General features: G+C 44.6%; 1 protein-coding gene across 4 annotated transcripts in view; it reads right to left on the reverse strand.

The window, feature by feature from the left end:
• Window positions 1-15,130, reverse strand: part of sif (guanine nucleotide exchange factor still life) — a 273,472-nt gene that overhangs the window by 214,852 nt on the left and 43,490 nt on the right. For all 4 annotated transcript variants that reach the window (XM_075895490.1, XM_075895489.1, XM_075895491.1 and 1 more), the window contains exon 2: window positions 432-686. In XM_075895490.1, the coding sequence (XP_075751605.1) occupies window positions 432-538 (107 nt within the window). In that variant the 5' untranslated portion in view covers window positions 539-686. The remainder of the gene's footprint in view (window positions 1-431; window positions 687-15,130) is intronic.

The following is a 15,130-nucleotide window of genomic DNA, read 5'->3' on the forward strand; positions in this document are numbered from 1 at the left end:
CAAACCATACTCAAAAGAATCCCCAACAACGCGATCATCTCTGCGTCGCTTCAAACCATTTACCTTCTATTAATTTTTTCTTTCATTTAAAGTTGATAGCATTCGAGTGCATACTCCATCTCAAATAAGATGAGAACTCCAGCTTTACGTCACCGCAGACTGATTTCTCCGAATATCGGCTTGAATAACGTTATCTTGTTTGTTTCCAACGCTTTCCCACGAAATCCTCCGGAAGCCCTACATTCTGCTCCCATAAAAATGCGTCGCATTACGCATCTTTCTCTAGTTCACTTGACTGGCTTCATAATTTGAGATCAGTTGTCTCCTCTTCCCCCTCCTCTACTGAAGGAGACTGAGTGATGAAGAGGAAGGCTATGGGGAAGGAGAGAGTGAAAAGACTCGGAGAGGGGCGCCCTCTGTGCGCCGCTCACCGCAGCAGGTGTCCATCCCTGCGGCGCGTGTTCTGCCAGGGCGTGTCCTCGTAGCGGTAGCCCTTGCGGACGAGCGGCGCGCACGAGCAGCTCAGCTTGTTGCCCATGGCACCCTTTCCTCCGCCTCAGCAGCAGCGGCCTCCTCTCCTCCTCCTGCTGCCGCCGCGCCGCGGGCCTCCTCCGCCTCCTTCGTCGCCGCCGCCTCCTCCCGCCGACCCTGCGCTCCGCCGCGGTCGGCTGCGCCGCAGGGCTTCTCTGCACAGCGGTCAAGCACAGGGGAAGAGCACGCTCAGAGTCTGCTTGATCGCTCGATAGGGCTCGCCGGCTACCGAACTCAATTTTCGCCGGCGCTCTCTTTCAAAGAACACTCGCGAGACACATGTTTTTCTTCTAGCGATGTTTTGTTCATGACTATAGAGATTTGTATGTTTCGTTTACAAGTGAACAAAAAGTACATGAGAAAGTACGTTACATTGCAGCTGGATATTATATTGACAAGAAAGTAGTATTGCTAAGAACAAACCAGAAAAGTAAGATCAAATATTAGAATAAAAATGAACAATAATCAGAAGCACTATGTACATATATACGATCCATGACGCCTAAAGCGGAGTCAATAGGGGCACACTCTAATACCTAGAGGATGGTCACACAAATTACCACAGATAGTCTGTAGAGATAGTTTTCTATTCACTCGTATGACATGACTATTAAGTACGTCCATAAACCCTTGTATTACAGGTGTCACGTACGTTTCGTTGAATTTTTTTTCTCTCACGAAATTTTTCTAAGGCCCTCTTGGCCCCTAGCTGCCACAAACATGGAAGTACAGGCTTTCACTTACACTTCATTGGAGGTACCAATGGTACTGCACTTTAAAGCTGATTTCTTTGTAAAAATTGGCATCCCGTCAGTCCAGCAAAGACGACGAGAACCTGGCTTTTTATGATCCTTTTTGCTTATTACTTGTAATATATGATTATAAATACCTCTATTCATTTTTTTTTCGAGAACCTACTTAACAATCCTAGTTTGTAGTATTTTGGTACAATTAGTTATTGACAACTTTGTGTGCAGCAGTTCAGGCTCGCACACACCTTTGTGGCACTCGGGACAAAGAACTCCAGCTTTTCGGATAATAATAATAATAATAATAATAATAATAATAATAATAATAATAATAATAATAATAATAATAATAATAATAATAATAATAATAATAATAATAGCGTAGTTTCATTATTATTATTATTATTATTATTATTATTATTATTATTATTATTATTATTATTATTATTATTATTATTATTATTATTATTATTATTATTATTATTATTATTATTATTATTATAAGCGCCAAATTGTCTACTCTTGGACCCCATCTGGTGACGAAAATTTCTAGTTGGCACAATGGCTAACTACTGGCAACATTTAACTATCTCGTTTTACTTATTCAAAGTGGTTTTATTTATTCAGCAATAGTAAAAATTTTCCTCATAATACCACTGCTCTTCTGTTTGCCTACAAATTATGTGATGACATGGCTATTTTGCTTACATTGGCTTCAGTTCTCGCACCTTTTTAATTCCACCCAACGGCAGCACTGGATGAGGATCTTATATATGAGTGTCCTGTAACGTAGGATGCGAAGGCGGTAATCACGGTATCATCGCATGATGTACATCTGATGAAAGTAAAAATCCCATGCCCCATATATTGAATTAATAGGAAAGGGTGCGTGCGATACCCCCCCCCCCCCCCCCTATGTAGAGCCCAGCGCATACCATGATGCTTGGAATGCTATGATTTAATTTTGTCCATCGAGATTACGCCTATCACTTTAAACAAGGTGACAAAATGTCGATTCCTCCAGTTTACTGATTGGTATGTGGGGTTTAACATCCCAAAACCACCATATGATTATGACAGACGCTGTAGTGAATGGATCCGAAAATTTCGACCACGTGGGGTTCTTTGAAGGGCTCAGGACTCGGGCCTATAGCATTTTCGCCTCCATCAAAAATGCAGCCGCCACAGCCGGGATTCGATCCCGCTACCTGCGGCCAGCAACCGAGTCCCTTAGCCACTAGAAAAACGTGGCGGGGCGATTGCAGCAGTGCAACAGTTTTCATGCATATGCCTCAACCTTGGCACTGCTCGTCTAGCTCAAGGTTGACAGATGCTACCGAGATAATAAGCAAATAATCATCACAAAAGAAGACCAAAAGCAACAGTGCAGCTTGTACCAACAATTTCCCCCTCCACCCCCCCAAAAAAAGCAATAGAATAAAGTTGATTACCTCAACCATGCCTGAAAATATTTTAAATTATAATAAAAATGTTACTTAATAAAAAGACGTTGAGAAAACCACGTTAGTTATGTTTGATATCGAAAGTACGAGCGATGATGAACGGACCACATATTTACAATAAAACAATGTTTCCAGGGTACACTGCATCTAGATGATTTAACTTTTTCCCAGTACATAATAACGATGTTAGTTGATAGTCACAACGTATGTCTGACTCCATCACTCAACTACTCAATGTCACCGACAAACGTGCTATTAGTGAAAGTGAAGATCACTAAAATAATAACTGCTACAACAATGCAAATAAGACCCCCACCACCATCCCCCTCGCCGGAAAAAAAAAGAGAAACGAGACAAGCAACAGACAAATTCTACAAACGACTGAACAACAACAACAACAAAACTAGCCCCAAATCCACTTAATATTAGGGGAACTGGCAACACTGGTAACGTTGTTAAAGGAACACTAAGGGCAAGGCATAACAGCCCGAAATGGCGGCACCGTAAGCTATAGTCCGTAAAACTAGTCCAACTATAACTATACAGCTGTAGGAAACAAAGGCGTTCCGAAGCGGCGTCTCTATAATGGTGCTTCGACATCGGCAATGCAGCAGCCGGCCAACAACGCGGGGAACAGCTTTCGCGCTTTCGTTTCTGTCAGGCGCGCCTGTCATCACGCGTCTGACGAAAATAAAGCGTGGGTAGAAAAGACTTTACAGACGGGGCGTTAAGGCTGGCGGCGACAATGCGCTGGTCATTCCCTCGTAATACGCTCGCTCTTACGAGTAAACAACGCCTTCAACAACGAGCGAACGAACAATCTCAGAGCCGGCAGGCTGAAAATACCGTCGAAGGGAGAGGCCCGTGCAAAGAGCCAGGAAAAAAACGGGGCCCGCACTCAGCGACGGCCGTCGAGATGTTTTCCTTTCCACGGACGCTTGTTTTGTGCCTCACGCGCGACTTCACCCCGTGTTTTTTTTTTCTTTTTCTCTACGTTCCCGGCACTCCCTCCAACGACTTGCCGCCTACGTTCGAAGGGTCAGTATAGCGTATTTTTTCGTATCTAATCACAGCCGTCGTTAGTGCCGAGCATTCCTGTTGTGTCCTATGACATTGTTTTCGTGTTTGCCACGTTCTGTACTTCATGAGTATCGTGCGTGGTGCGAAACACAGCTTCATAAGCGTGGAGGAAGGTATACGCCCACGTGAGCACGCCCCGTCAAGGTGGTCTAGTGGCTAAGGTATAATCGACTGCTGACCCGCAGGTCGCAAAATCGGATTCCGGCTGCGACGGCCGCATTTTTAATGGAGCTGGAAATGATTGCATACCGTGTGCTTAAATTTACGCGCACGTTTAGGAGTCTCAGGTGGTCGAAATTTCCCGTGCTCTCCGCCAAGACGCCCCTCGTAATCATATAGTGGTATTGGGACGTAAAACCACCGAAAATGTTTGCTTACTGCAATGCAACTATCAAGATGTGCGGTATCCGCACGTATGCGAACATCTAAACTGTACTCGTAGCATTGCTCTGCCGATAGCAGTGCGTTCCATTGGATTTGTTGTTTAGGTTATCGTCGTGCATCGTATTTACAACGTTGAATCTTTCATACGTGCGGCGCAAGAACAAAAGAAAAAAAAATCAGATAGCACATTGCATAGAAACAAAATAGACACAAGCGTCTCTGAAGAAGCTGACTTGACTTGTTTTCGCACTAAATTTATAAGAAAACCAGTGGCAAATCTGCTACATCAATTCCTTGTCATTATCATCATCATCTTCATCATCATCATCATCGTCGTCGTCATCATCATCATCATCATCAGCCTGACTACGTCCACTGCAGGACAAAGGCCTCTCCCATGTTCCGCCAGTTAACCCGGTCCTGTGCTTGCTGCTTCCAATTTATACCCGCAAACTCACCAATATACTCTGCCCCCCTAACTTTATGTCTCCCCCTAGCCCGCTTGCCTTCTCTATGAATCCAGTCACTTACCCTTAATGAACAGCGGCTATCCTGCCTACGCGCTACGTGCCCGGTCCATGTCCATTTCTTCTTGATTTCAACTATGATATCCTTAACTCCGTTTTTTTCCTTGATCCACCCTGCTTTCTTCTTGACTGTTAAGGCTACACCTATCATTTTCTTTTCCATCACTCGCTGCGTCGTCCTCAACTTAATGAACTCTATTTGTAAGCCTCCAGGTTTCTGCTCCGTAGGTAAGTACCGGCAAGATGCAGCTGTTATATACCTTCCTCTTGAGTGATAGTGGCAATGTACCAGTCATGATTTGAAAGTGCTAGCCAAATTCTTCGTAGCACCTACTTATTTAACGTCTAGTCCACGCTCTAAACCGATTCTTAAGGGAAAAAGACCTATAGAGGATCCAATCTGAAGGCTGGCCCGGCGCTACGTATCATTTTTCCAACTTATTATCTGCAAAATCTTGCACAGCAAGCTGCAGACCAACGGTGCTGAGAGCACTGTAAGCCGACGTACCGACGGCACCAAAGGGGCGGATGCACATAAAAGGGACATAACAGACAGCGCGCCTCAGGAGAAACGCTTAGCTACATTGACCAACAACCCGGAATGATACGAAAGTATTCCCTGTACAATCGTACTAGCTGGTATGCTGCAAGTCCACTATACTGACAATAACTGACATTCCGTCGTGTCTATCTTACGACAGCAAATCACTGAGCGTGGTTCTTCCACACCGAAATCGCATTCTTATCTTTTACATCCACACCGCTTGGCAAGATAAGAATTGTTAGTTCACATTTAGCGCAAGAAGCTGTTAAAGCATGAGTGACACAAAAGGACTTGCTCGCTGCACGCCAGCTTCATAATAAATAGAGTTCTTTAGCAAGCTGCGGAAACTCGTTACGTAAATGCGACACGGTTCCATCTCGTATGCGCGTACAATATGTTCGCGCATGCGCACTCGTCAGCCGGTTCCGCGTTGCCGCTTTTCCGTAACGTGTTTCCGTATGCTAAAGAACCTTCATTAGCTCTCGTAATTTTACGTCCCAAAGCCATTATATGCATAGGAGACATATTCTCCGGATATTTGAATCACATGAAGTTCTTCATCGCGCGCCTAAATCTCAGTGCACGGTATATTCACCTTCATCGAAAGACGCCAACCGCGGTTGAGATTCGATATCGCAACCTTTGCGTCAGCAGTTGAGAACCGTAACCACTAGACCACGGTGACGCAAGAAGCCGGAAAAGAAAATAAGTGAAACAACAAAAAAGTAATACTAATAACGTGCGCGTGGTGAACAAGACACAGATAGCTTATCGCTGCAGATAACGATGTGTACGGTAAAATTCTGACGCAGGAACACTCGCCTGACGTAATTTTACCTCCTTTCTTTTTCTTTCTCCGTGGCTATTATGGACGCTGACGAATTTCACCACGTTCTCAGATTCCGCCATTGACTGATTCGCCCAGAGGACTGCTACTACGTCTCTGATTGGCTTGAAATGTCGCCGTTACGAAATTCGACAATATGGCGGAATTCTACATGTTGCTGGAATAGCACACCGAGTGTGTACCGGTTCATGATAATGACAATTTTATTTCGCACTACCCGGCACAACGAAAAAACTTGCAAAACTCCACTCTTGAAAGCTAAAAATAGCATATACGCAGAAACGATGAAAGAGTAAAGCAAGGAATGAGGAAACAGCTCAGAGCCAGAAAAACTATACCAAGTTTCTCTACGCTAAAGTGTCGTGTGCGCGAAGCATTGGCTACTTGTTGCATGCGTCGACAGCAACCGACATTCAGCGAACAGTAGCCAGCATAAAAAAAAAAAAAACTTTTCCCACGCTTAGCCCGTAATGGCCAGCGCACGTATTACGCTTCCCGGACCTCCCATTGCTCACTTCCAATTACGTGCAACCATCCCAGTGGATATTATTTTTACAAGTTTATTTAGAATTAAATGTAATGTCTTGCATAGATGATAGCTTAATGACAGATATCTTGTCCCCCTTCAGTTCACTACTTTCCTTTTCTCCCAACGCTACCCTTATTATTATTATTATTATTATTATTATTATTATTATTATTATTATTATTATTATTATTATTATTATTATTATTATTATTATTATTATTATTATTATTATTATTATTATTATTATTATTATTATTAACCCAAAAGCACTTTTGAAAGCCCAGTTTACATTACGTGAAGTGCTCCACATTATAATGCGATAGCGTGTGCGGCACACGTCCGCACCTCGTACACGCCACATAAATATATATGTACATAAAAAAATGGCAGCATATCCACGGGGTGAATGATGGAGAGTGGGGCGAAGCATCCATACGTGCATTCATTTTCGCTTCCGTCCGTCCATGCGTCCATCCGTCCATGGCATGCCGCCATCCATGCGTCCGTCCATGCATCTGTCTGTGCGTCCGTTCGTCAATCTAGTCAACAATCCGAGTACCACCATCTCGCATATTTTCACCACATATTCCCCATATAGAAGCACCGCCATCCAGCGGACATTCCAAGGACTAAACGAGAGGTGGCACGCGCACACTTTCTTGCGGCTTGCGCTTCGTGTCTACTTCCCACCTTTAACCACCTCGAGTTCATGATATATACTAGTTCACTGTATTCATGGCACTGCGGCCCAACGCTCGCAAAACCGTTCTAAAACCAAGGAGGTTACGCCCAGCGAGTATAACCTAGCAACCATTTCTTGTCAGATAGTGCTCAATGTACAAGCCAATGGCTGCTAATTGGGAATGAGAGACAGGAGAATTCGGCTTTCAGTTAACGCGCACGCTGCGAATTTTTTATTGTTCAATAACGCACAGGAGAAATCTCCCACCAGCATCACCTTGCAGGTCAAAGCGTAGGACATGCTACGCACTACTACGAGGGACGAACGGATGCCGCTTTAAAAAGCTTCGCCCCTAAAACGTACACACGGAACTTCTGTTTACAGGTACAAACAATTCCTGTTGTGCATTTGAATGTATATTAAGATATATTAGCATGTCGTGAGAACGAACAATGTAACACATAAATGTCTTCTGTGTATGTATGATTTTTTCAGAAATAAAATTCTCTTAAACGCACGGAACGTTTTTTATAGGCAGGTCACCTGTCAATGTCTGATTAGTGCATGTAATCTGTATGTGTCTACTATTGCTATGTGTTTGTGTATGCCCAGTATGTGTGTGAGTTCTTGTATATATGCACTTCATTCTAACGCTGTAAGTTATGTAATTTTTACGAATACTGATACCTGTTGTACATATTTCCTAACATATTCACCAAGTCTTGTGAATTCTGCACTTATATCATCATGTACATTGTCCATATTGTTGATATGTGGGGTGTAACGTTCCAAAACCATCATATGATTATGAGAGACGCCGTAGTGGAGGGCTCCGGAAATTTAGACCACCTGGGGCTCTTTAACGCGCACCCAAATCTGAGCACACGGGCATACAACATTTCCGCTTCCATCGGAAAGGCAGCCACCACAGCCGGGATTCGATCCCGCGACCTGCGGGTCAGCAGCCGAGTACCTTAGCCACTAGACCACCGCAGCGGGGCCATTGTCCATATTGTGATTAGTGTATATATGTAGTGTATGTAGTTATTAGTACCATGGACTATGGACACCCTACGGACTTGGACACTTTTGTGTAAATGTGTAAGGTATGGTGTGCTTCGTCATTTGTTTGTTCTTGTGCTTGTTGTACAGACGCTCGTTCCATGGGTTTGTTGCATCCCATGATAGACTAAACTTTTTTCTAAACACACGGAACGATGTAACAGGCCATCCAGGTGTCGCACAAATCGTATTGACTGTTCCAGTAGAGCAAACAGTAGGCACGAGTAGACAAAAAAATGGCCCCATACCTGCATGTTTCACTGCAAATGTTATCGAAAGACGATAGTCTTGCGTGTGGAGAGAGTGAACAAAACGTTTATTTGGTGTCCTGCGCGAGAAAATCGGTGAGTTGTTTTCTGGAGGCGCTGTGTTAGAGTGTCTCGATCCGTGCAGCGAAGGCGAACGAGCGCATTGAGGCACGTTAGACACGAGCGCTATCTGGCAGTTATCTTCGAAAACGAAAGAAGGCGTGCGCGCCGGTCTTGGAGGAGATACGGTGTAGGACGTAAAGCGACGGGCAGGTGCCACCACCGTGTCATCTTAGTAAATCGTTGGAAACGCTTGCCTTTTTGAGCGTCACGTTGCATTGTCAGCGCAGCGTGATAAACGTTACGGTCCTTAGAATTACTTACGTATGCCTTCTCCGAGTATAAAGACGCACATGCAAAATATTGGCGTGTTGTTATGGTGCCTCAGATATGGGCAATAATGGCTTTTTTATTGACAATCGCACAAGTATGAACGCTGAAACTTGAGCAACATTGGTGGGCACTGAGGATGGGGTTGACCGTTTGGGTTATCATTTGGGACTGTTTGGGAATATCGTTACGGCGGACAAACGGACATGTTTTAGCAAGGGACGGCGCACCGCTCCCCATAGTTGAGTACGAAGTACTCGAAATTGTTAAACACTTTTTCTAAACATAATATACAGACAGACCAAAACTTTTGCGTCGTACTACCCCAAGGAAGACTATCATCTTTAAACAAAATCAGGCTCATTTATATCGATCACCGGCAACGGTCGAGAAGTCAGGTGCACCTACAGTCCGCGAAAATGCGGTACACTCTGGAGGCCGTAGCTAAGTTGTTGGAAACGAGTGTCTTCTTCGTCTTCGTCGTCGTATAGTAGGCAGCGTCGGACACGAGTGATAAAACGCGACAGCTCGGACTCTAAACCCCCCTCCTCGCATCCTTAGCCGGCTATGCGTACAGCCCGAAACAAAATAAGCAAATGCAGCTATATCAAGGGGCTGAAATACGAAAAAGAAAGAAAAAACGTCGTCGACCCGTCCAGACTTGGAGTTAGCAGAGAGTTGATAGAAGCTATGGATGGATAGGCGGAAGAGAGAGAGAGAGGAAAAGTTCGAGTGAAAGTGAGAGAGAGGGGTGGTATTTATGGGCGCCCTAAGTGACGCAAGCATCTTTCCTTATCGAGTACTGCAATCCGTCAGGGGCGCCTCGGGTGTAGCCGGACAACCAATAGGGAGACAGCACTCCTACAGCAGCGCCACCTTCACTTTTCTTTTTCATTTCTTTATTTTTTTATCTTGTAGAGAGCTGGCTTTTGTGGCGGCGCTGCCCAGCCTTCCGTCATTCTTTTCTTTCTCTTTCCACTCTTATTTCTTTCTTTTTCTTTCTTATTTACTTCAGCGCGTTATGGAGAGACGCACTGCCAGCAGGCCTTGAGGGCATTTTACATCTATTTGCTCGAGCGAATGTACACATCACCGTTTCCGTGCCCCGCAACGCTTTTTCATCTTCTTTCCTTTTCTTTGTTCACGTCCGACAGTCCTTGCCCTTTGCTCGAAACTCAATTTATTTTTCTAGGGCACACGCTATGAGATTGGAGAAAAAAAAAACTTGCTTTTCTGTTTCTTTCCTTTACTTCATTACCCGTCTGTTCAAAAATTTATTTGTTCTGTAGTGCCAGTTACGATGAAACAGCGCCGACCACAACACCCGGGCCACAAGGAAAAAAACAACAAAAAACTGCAGCAGTGACCGCGTTTGACCGGGGCGTGTTTTGCTAGAGTACCAAGCATGCCTCGTCGGTTTACAGAAGCTTTTTGAATAAACGAGCAACTCCTTCCCCCGAATATCTTGGTGGAATACAAAAACATCACGTGAAATGCAGTTAACAGAGCAGGCAGCGAATAGATACACCAAGAAGGCACACATACTCACGCTACTCAAGAAGCCAAAAAGCCCCGCCGCGGTGGTCTAGTGGCTAAGGTACTCGGCTGCTGACCCGCAGGTCGCGGGATCGAATTCCGGCTGCGGCTGCTGCATTTCCGATGGAGGCGGAATTGTTGTAGGCCCGTGTGCTCAGATTTGGGTGCGCGTTAAAGAACCCCAGGTGGCCGAAATTTCCGGTGCCCTGCACTACGGCGTCTCTCATAATCATAGCGTGGTTTTGACGCGTTAAACCCCACAAATCAATCATGCAGTCCCAGTTATGGCATGCCTCGCAATCACGTCGTGGTTTCTGCACGTAAAAACCGATCAATTATTATTCAACATAAACTCTTGCTTCGCTGACGTATATCCACGCAGAAAATCACTTAAGTTGGACCTGGCTGATAAAGATATGTCGCCGTGTGAAACTAACTTCAAACGGGAAACAATTTACTATCACTAGCCAAGTCTACTGTTACAGTGACTGAGTCCAATATGCTAAGCACCACTAGCTAAGTCTACTGAAACAGTGACTGACCCCCGTATTCACAAACGCTCCTTCACTCAAGAGCTCTCTTCGACTTGAAAAAGCCGATGGGAGCGCGCAGCGTCAATTTCAGTCGAGCAAGTCCCATATGCTAAGCACCGTTACTCAGGGGCACCCTAGTTTTATTTCTTTGCGATGCTGCGGGCATGGCTTGGCAAGACAGGGAACTCTTCGCGAACGAAACAAAACAAAAAACAGCGTCGTCGAAACAGACAGCAATCGTCACAACAGAAGGATGGGCGAATAAAATATCTTTGTCTGGAAATTATTGCTAGACACCACACACACACACACACACACACACACACACACACACACACACACACACACACACACACACACACACACACACACACACACACACACACACACACACACACGCACACACGCGCACACACACACACACACACACACACACACACACACACACAAATGCATGCACAGACATGCGAACGCATACACGCAGACCGGGCAGCCTTGTTTCACCTCCCGCCAACTTAAACGCACAAAAAAAAATAAATGGTCCGCGAAAGATAAAAAAAGACATTAAATAAAACGCCCCGCCCACGCTGGGCCACGCTAACATGGTCCTTACCCTTGTGGCACAAGGTACTGGAAATAGAACACACGACGCGGACGAGGGGTTACGTCGGCCTGTCTTAAAGACATTTTTTTTTTCATTTATCACTCTTTCTTTTCTTCTCAGACACCCGCCATTCGACGCCAGTGTACCGCCATCGGTTGCTGCACCGTCAACCGGGTCGCGTTTGCGTAAAACCGTGTTGCGTCCCGGCCGTGGCGCTTCTATTCTTCGGCGGCAAACCCCCTGCTTTTCAGCTTGCATCCTTCACCTTGGCACTTCCGCCCACTCTCTCTATCTCACCCCACACTCTCACCGCTGGAGTCACTTGGAACACGGTCAAACCAGGGCGCCAGGAGAGTGCAGTCGGTGACAACCTAACAATCACAAATATATGCTCCGGGAAACAGAGTATGCAGAGACATGGGTGTACCATTGTCTGACTGAAAGATTTTGTTTACATATACACAAGCTAATCACGTCCGCTCACGTCCAAGAAGCCGAGCGCTGTGAATTCGTGTGTATAAGAAAATAAATATTGCCGTTCAAAGATATATTTATGTCGCTGGCTACAGGTTGATCACGTATTATAATAATCGTATATAGTTTTTACGTTCCGAAACCTCGACCGACGCCATAGCAAAGAGGGCTCCGGTAATTACGACCGTCTGGGGATCTTCAACGGGCCCCCAAATATCGGCACGCGTGTCTTCAGCACTTCGCCTAAATGCGGCGGCCGCGGCCGGGATCTGATCAAGCGACATTCGGGTCAGCAGTCCAACACCCTAACTACTATATATAATGCGACGGCCCGGTGAGGTTTATTTTTTATTTATTTTTAATTGGGTACCTGAATTGTCATTAGCAAGCATTACAGCAGGACTTATATGCATCACTAAGCTACCCGCTTTCATTTCAACACGTACAGCTTGATGCCACAATATTCTTCTCCTACTGAAACTCCCTAGCAAGATTGTTTTCTGAGTTCGTTTGTTTTCCAGCTTTGAAAATTTTATCAGAGTTAATACAAGAACGACTTTTCCCGCGACTTCAAGGACCCACGTTTGAAATTCACTCTTTATTGCCAAATAGAATTGATCGTACTAAAAATCCCCGCACTAATGCTTTCAAAGGGTCCAAAATAAGCTTTGATGCAATCTAGCGGTTGATTTGATTTCGACTTGATTTCATTCCGACGGCGAATCGCTCAGCGCGGACGTGAAAAAAAAAAAAAGGTCCACGACGCTGTGGAGCTTTAAAACGCCGTCGCCTTTCCGAATTTCAATTTTTTGTGCTGAATGAAGTATTTATTCGCACTAATAAATCAGTTTGGCAAATCACTAATTGCCTGCGCGTCGATCCCGAAGCAACAGGAGGCGTCCATCGAGCCTAAACTGCATTATTCTTCTGACATAGCCGAGCTGAGTTCTTTCATTTTTTTTTATTTGACACTCATTTGAGTTGCACTTGGCTTATGTTGGGAAATACTTTGGTCCGCTTGTCATTATTTGACTCTGTGACATCATCGTTTTTTTTTATATACGTATAGGAGAGGTTTGCGCCTTTAAAACGACACCCTGAGGCAAAAATAACCGCACAAACACGAAAGAACATCACAAAAAATAAGTAAATAAGAGGCACAAGACACAGGAGGTTTTTTTTTTTTTTCTCTGTGGGGCGTCTTGTGCATTTGCACTGCTGCCTTTACCTCGGCAATAAGTGCAAACTAGACCCAACTGAAAATTTATCATATTCGCACCTGCTAATCCTCTACGATTAGCAAACGAAACATCACACTCTAACGAAACAAACAGAAAGTAGCGCGAAATTCATCACCGAATATAACACCAGATGTGCAAACACAGTACAATGCAACATGACTTTAGTCACAAAGACTCAACCATCAGCAGGTAAGAAAAACGAGTTCACTTGCGCATGTATAAAGTGAAATATCTTAACGCGATAGGGCTAACCAGTCCGAATGGCAGAAATTTCAGTGTCAGTATCTGAGTACCAGATGTGACGTCTGTGAACAAAAAATCTCGGTGGATGCAATATGTAAAAATTAGGATTTGGAGTTGTTTTATTATTATTATTATTATTATTATTACAGAAGTACCACCTCACCATTCGTTGTGGTTAAGCCCAACAAAGATCATTCGCCAATATTTTCCTTACCTTTCCCGTTTTCTGCAGAAAAATTAATATCAGAAAGTGGAGAAACATAACGATAACATGACATCCTCAGAGTACAGTGTACCGAGACGGCCACCAGATGTATGTACCTAGCGCTTTCTCAAACCGGAAGAAGAGCTCTAGCCTTACTTCCGGCATTTATATCGAAGGCTGGCGCCACCCACACGCCCACCTCTAGAGATGGGCGTGGGCTAGAAAGAAACGAGCGTATCGTAAAGACAAACAGAAAGATAAGTATAATAAAAAAGTAAATGAAAACAATAAGAGTGAGAGCTGACCCTAAAACGTCAAATGCCTTTTTTTATGGACGTTGAATTGACTGTGTGACAGCACGGCTAGCTATAACCTGTCGCGTAAACACTTCAACACGATCCGTGCGCCTACGCCCACTTACACTTTCAACACGCTCTGCCGTTGACCTCCGCCGCTCCTATACGCACGATACGCTGTTTTATTAATGACAGTGTGCAAGCCATCGAGGCTCGGTCGTCAGGTAACCTCACGTTAACTGCGGGAAACGCATTGCTTCAGTGGCAAGCACTATCGTTGGTATTTGATACGTGAGGAGGTGCGCTCGTGTTATCTCCGATAAACGACGAAGGGTCAAATTATCAGTGGTGATAGAACAGTAACGAGCCCATTTTTTTTATTAGCTTTATCAGCCGCGGCAGCGCAGAAGGTTGCGGATTCCATTCTCCGCCATGGCAGCCGTGTTTCAGAGTGTGTTTCTAAGAGAATGGGGGTGCAAAAACACCCATGTATTTAGATTTATACGCACTTTAATCAAACACCGGGTGTTAAAGTGATCTTAGCTACGGCCTGTCGTCATCGTCGTCGTCGTCGTTGTTGTAGTTGTAGTTGTAGTTGTAGTAGTTGTAGATCGTTGTTGTTGTTGTTGTTGTCGTCGTCGTCGTCGTCGTCGTCGTCGTCGTCGTTGTTGTTGTTGTTGTTGTTGTTGTTGTTGTTGTTGTTGTTGTTGTTGTTGTTGTTGTTGTTGTTGTTGTTGTTGTTCGTTTCTTGACAGCAAGGGCTTCTCCACACGAATATGCATTCACGCAGTATCTAACATCTTACAGTCTCGCTTCTGCGTACGAGCCATCTCCTGTTCCTTTATCACTTTTGTACATCTTCAGGCAACAACAGTCTTCGTCTAGCGCACACCAACCACCAGTAACCGTCAACTAGCCAACATTAATCAGTGGCTTGTTGTATTTAACTAAGCAGAGTCGTT

This window comes from Rhipicephalus microplus, chromosome 5 (assembly GCF_043290135.1).
Source record: "Rhipicephalus microplus isolate Deutch F79 chromosome 5, USDA_Rmic, whole genome shotgun sequence".
Lineage (NCBI taxonomy): Eukaryota > Metazoa > Arthropoda > Arachnida > Ixodida > Ixodidae > Rhipicephalus > Rhipicephalus microplus.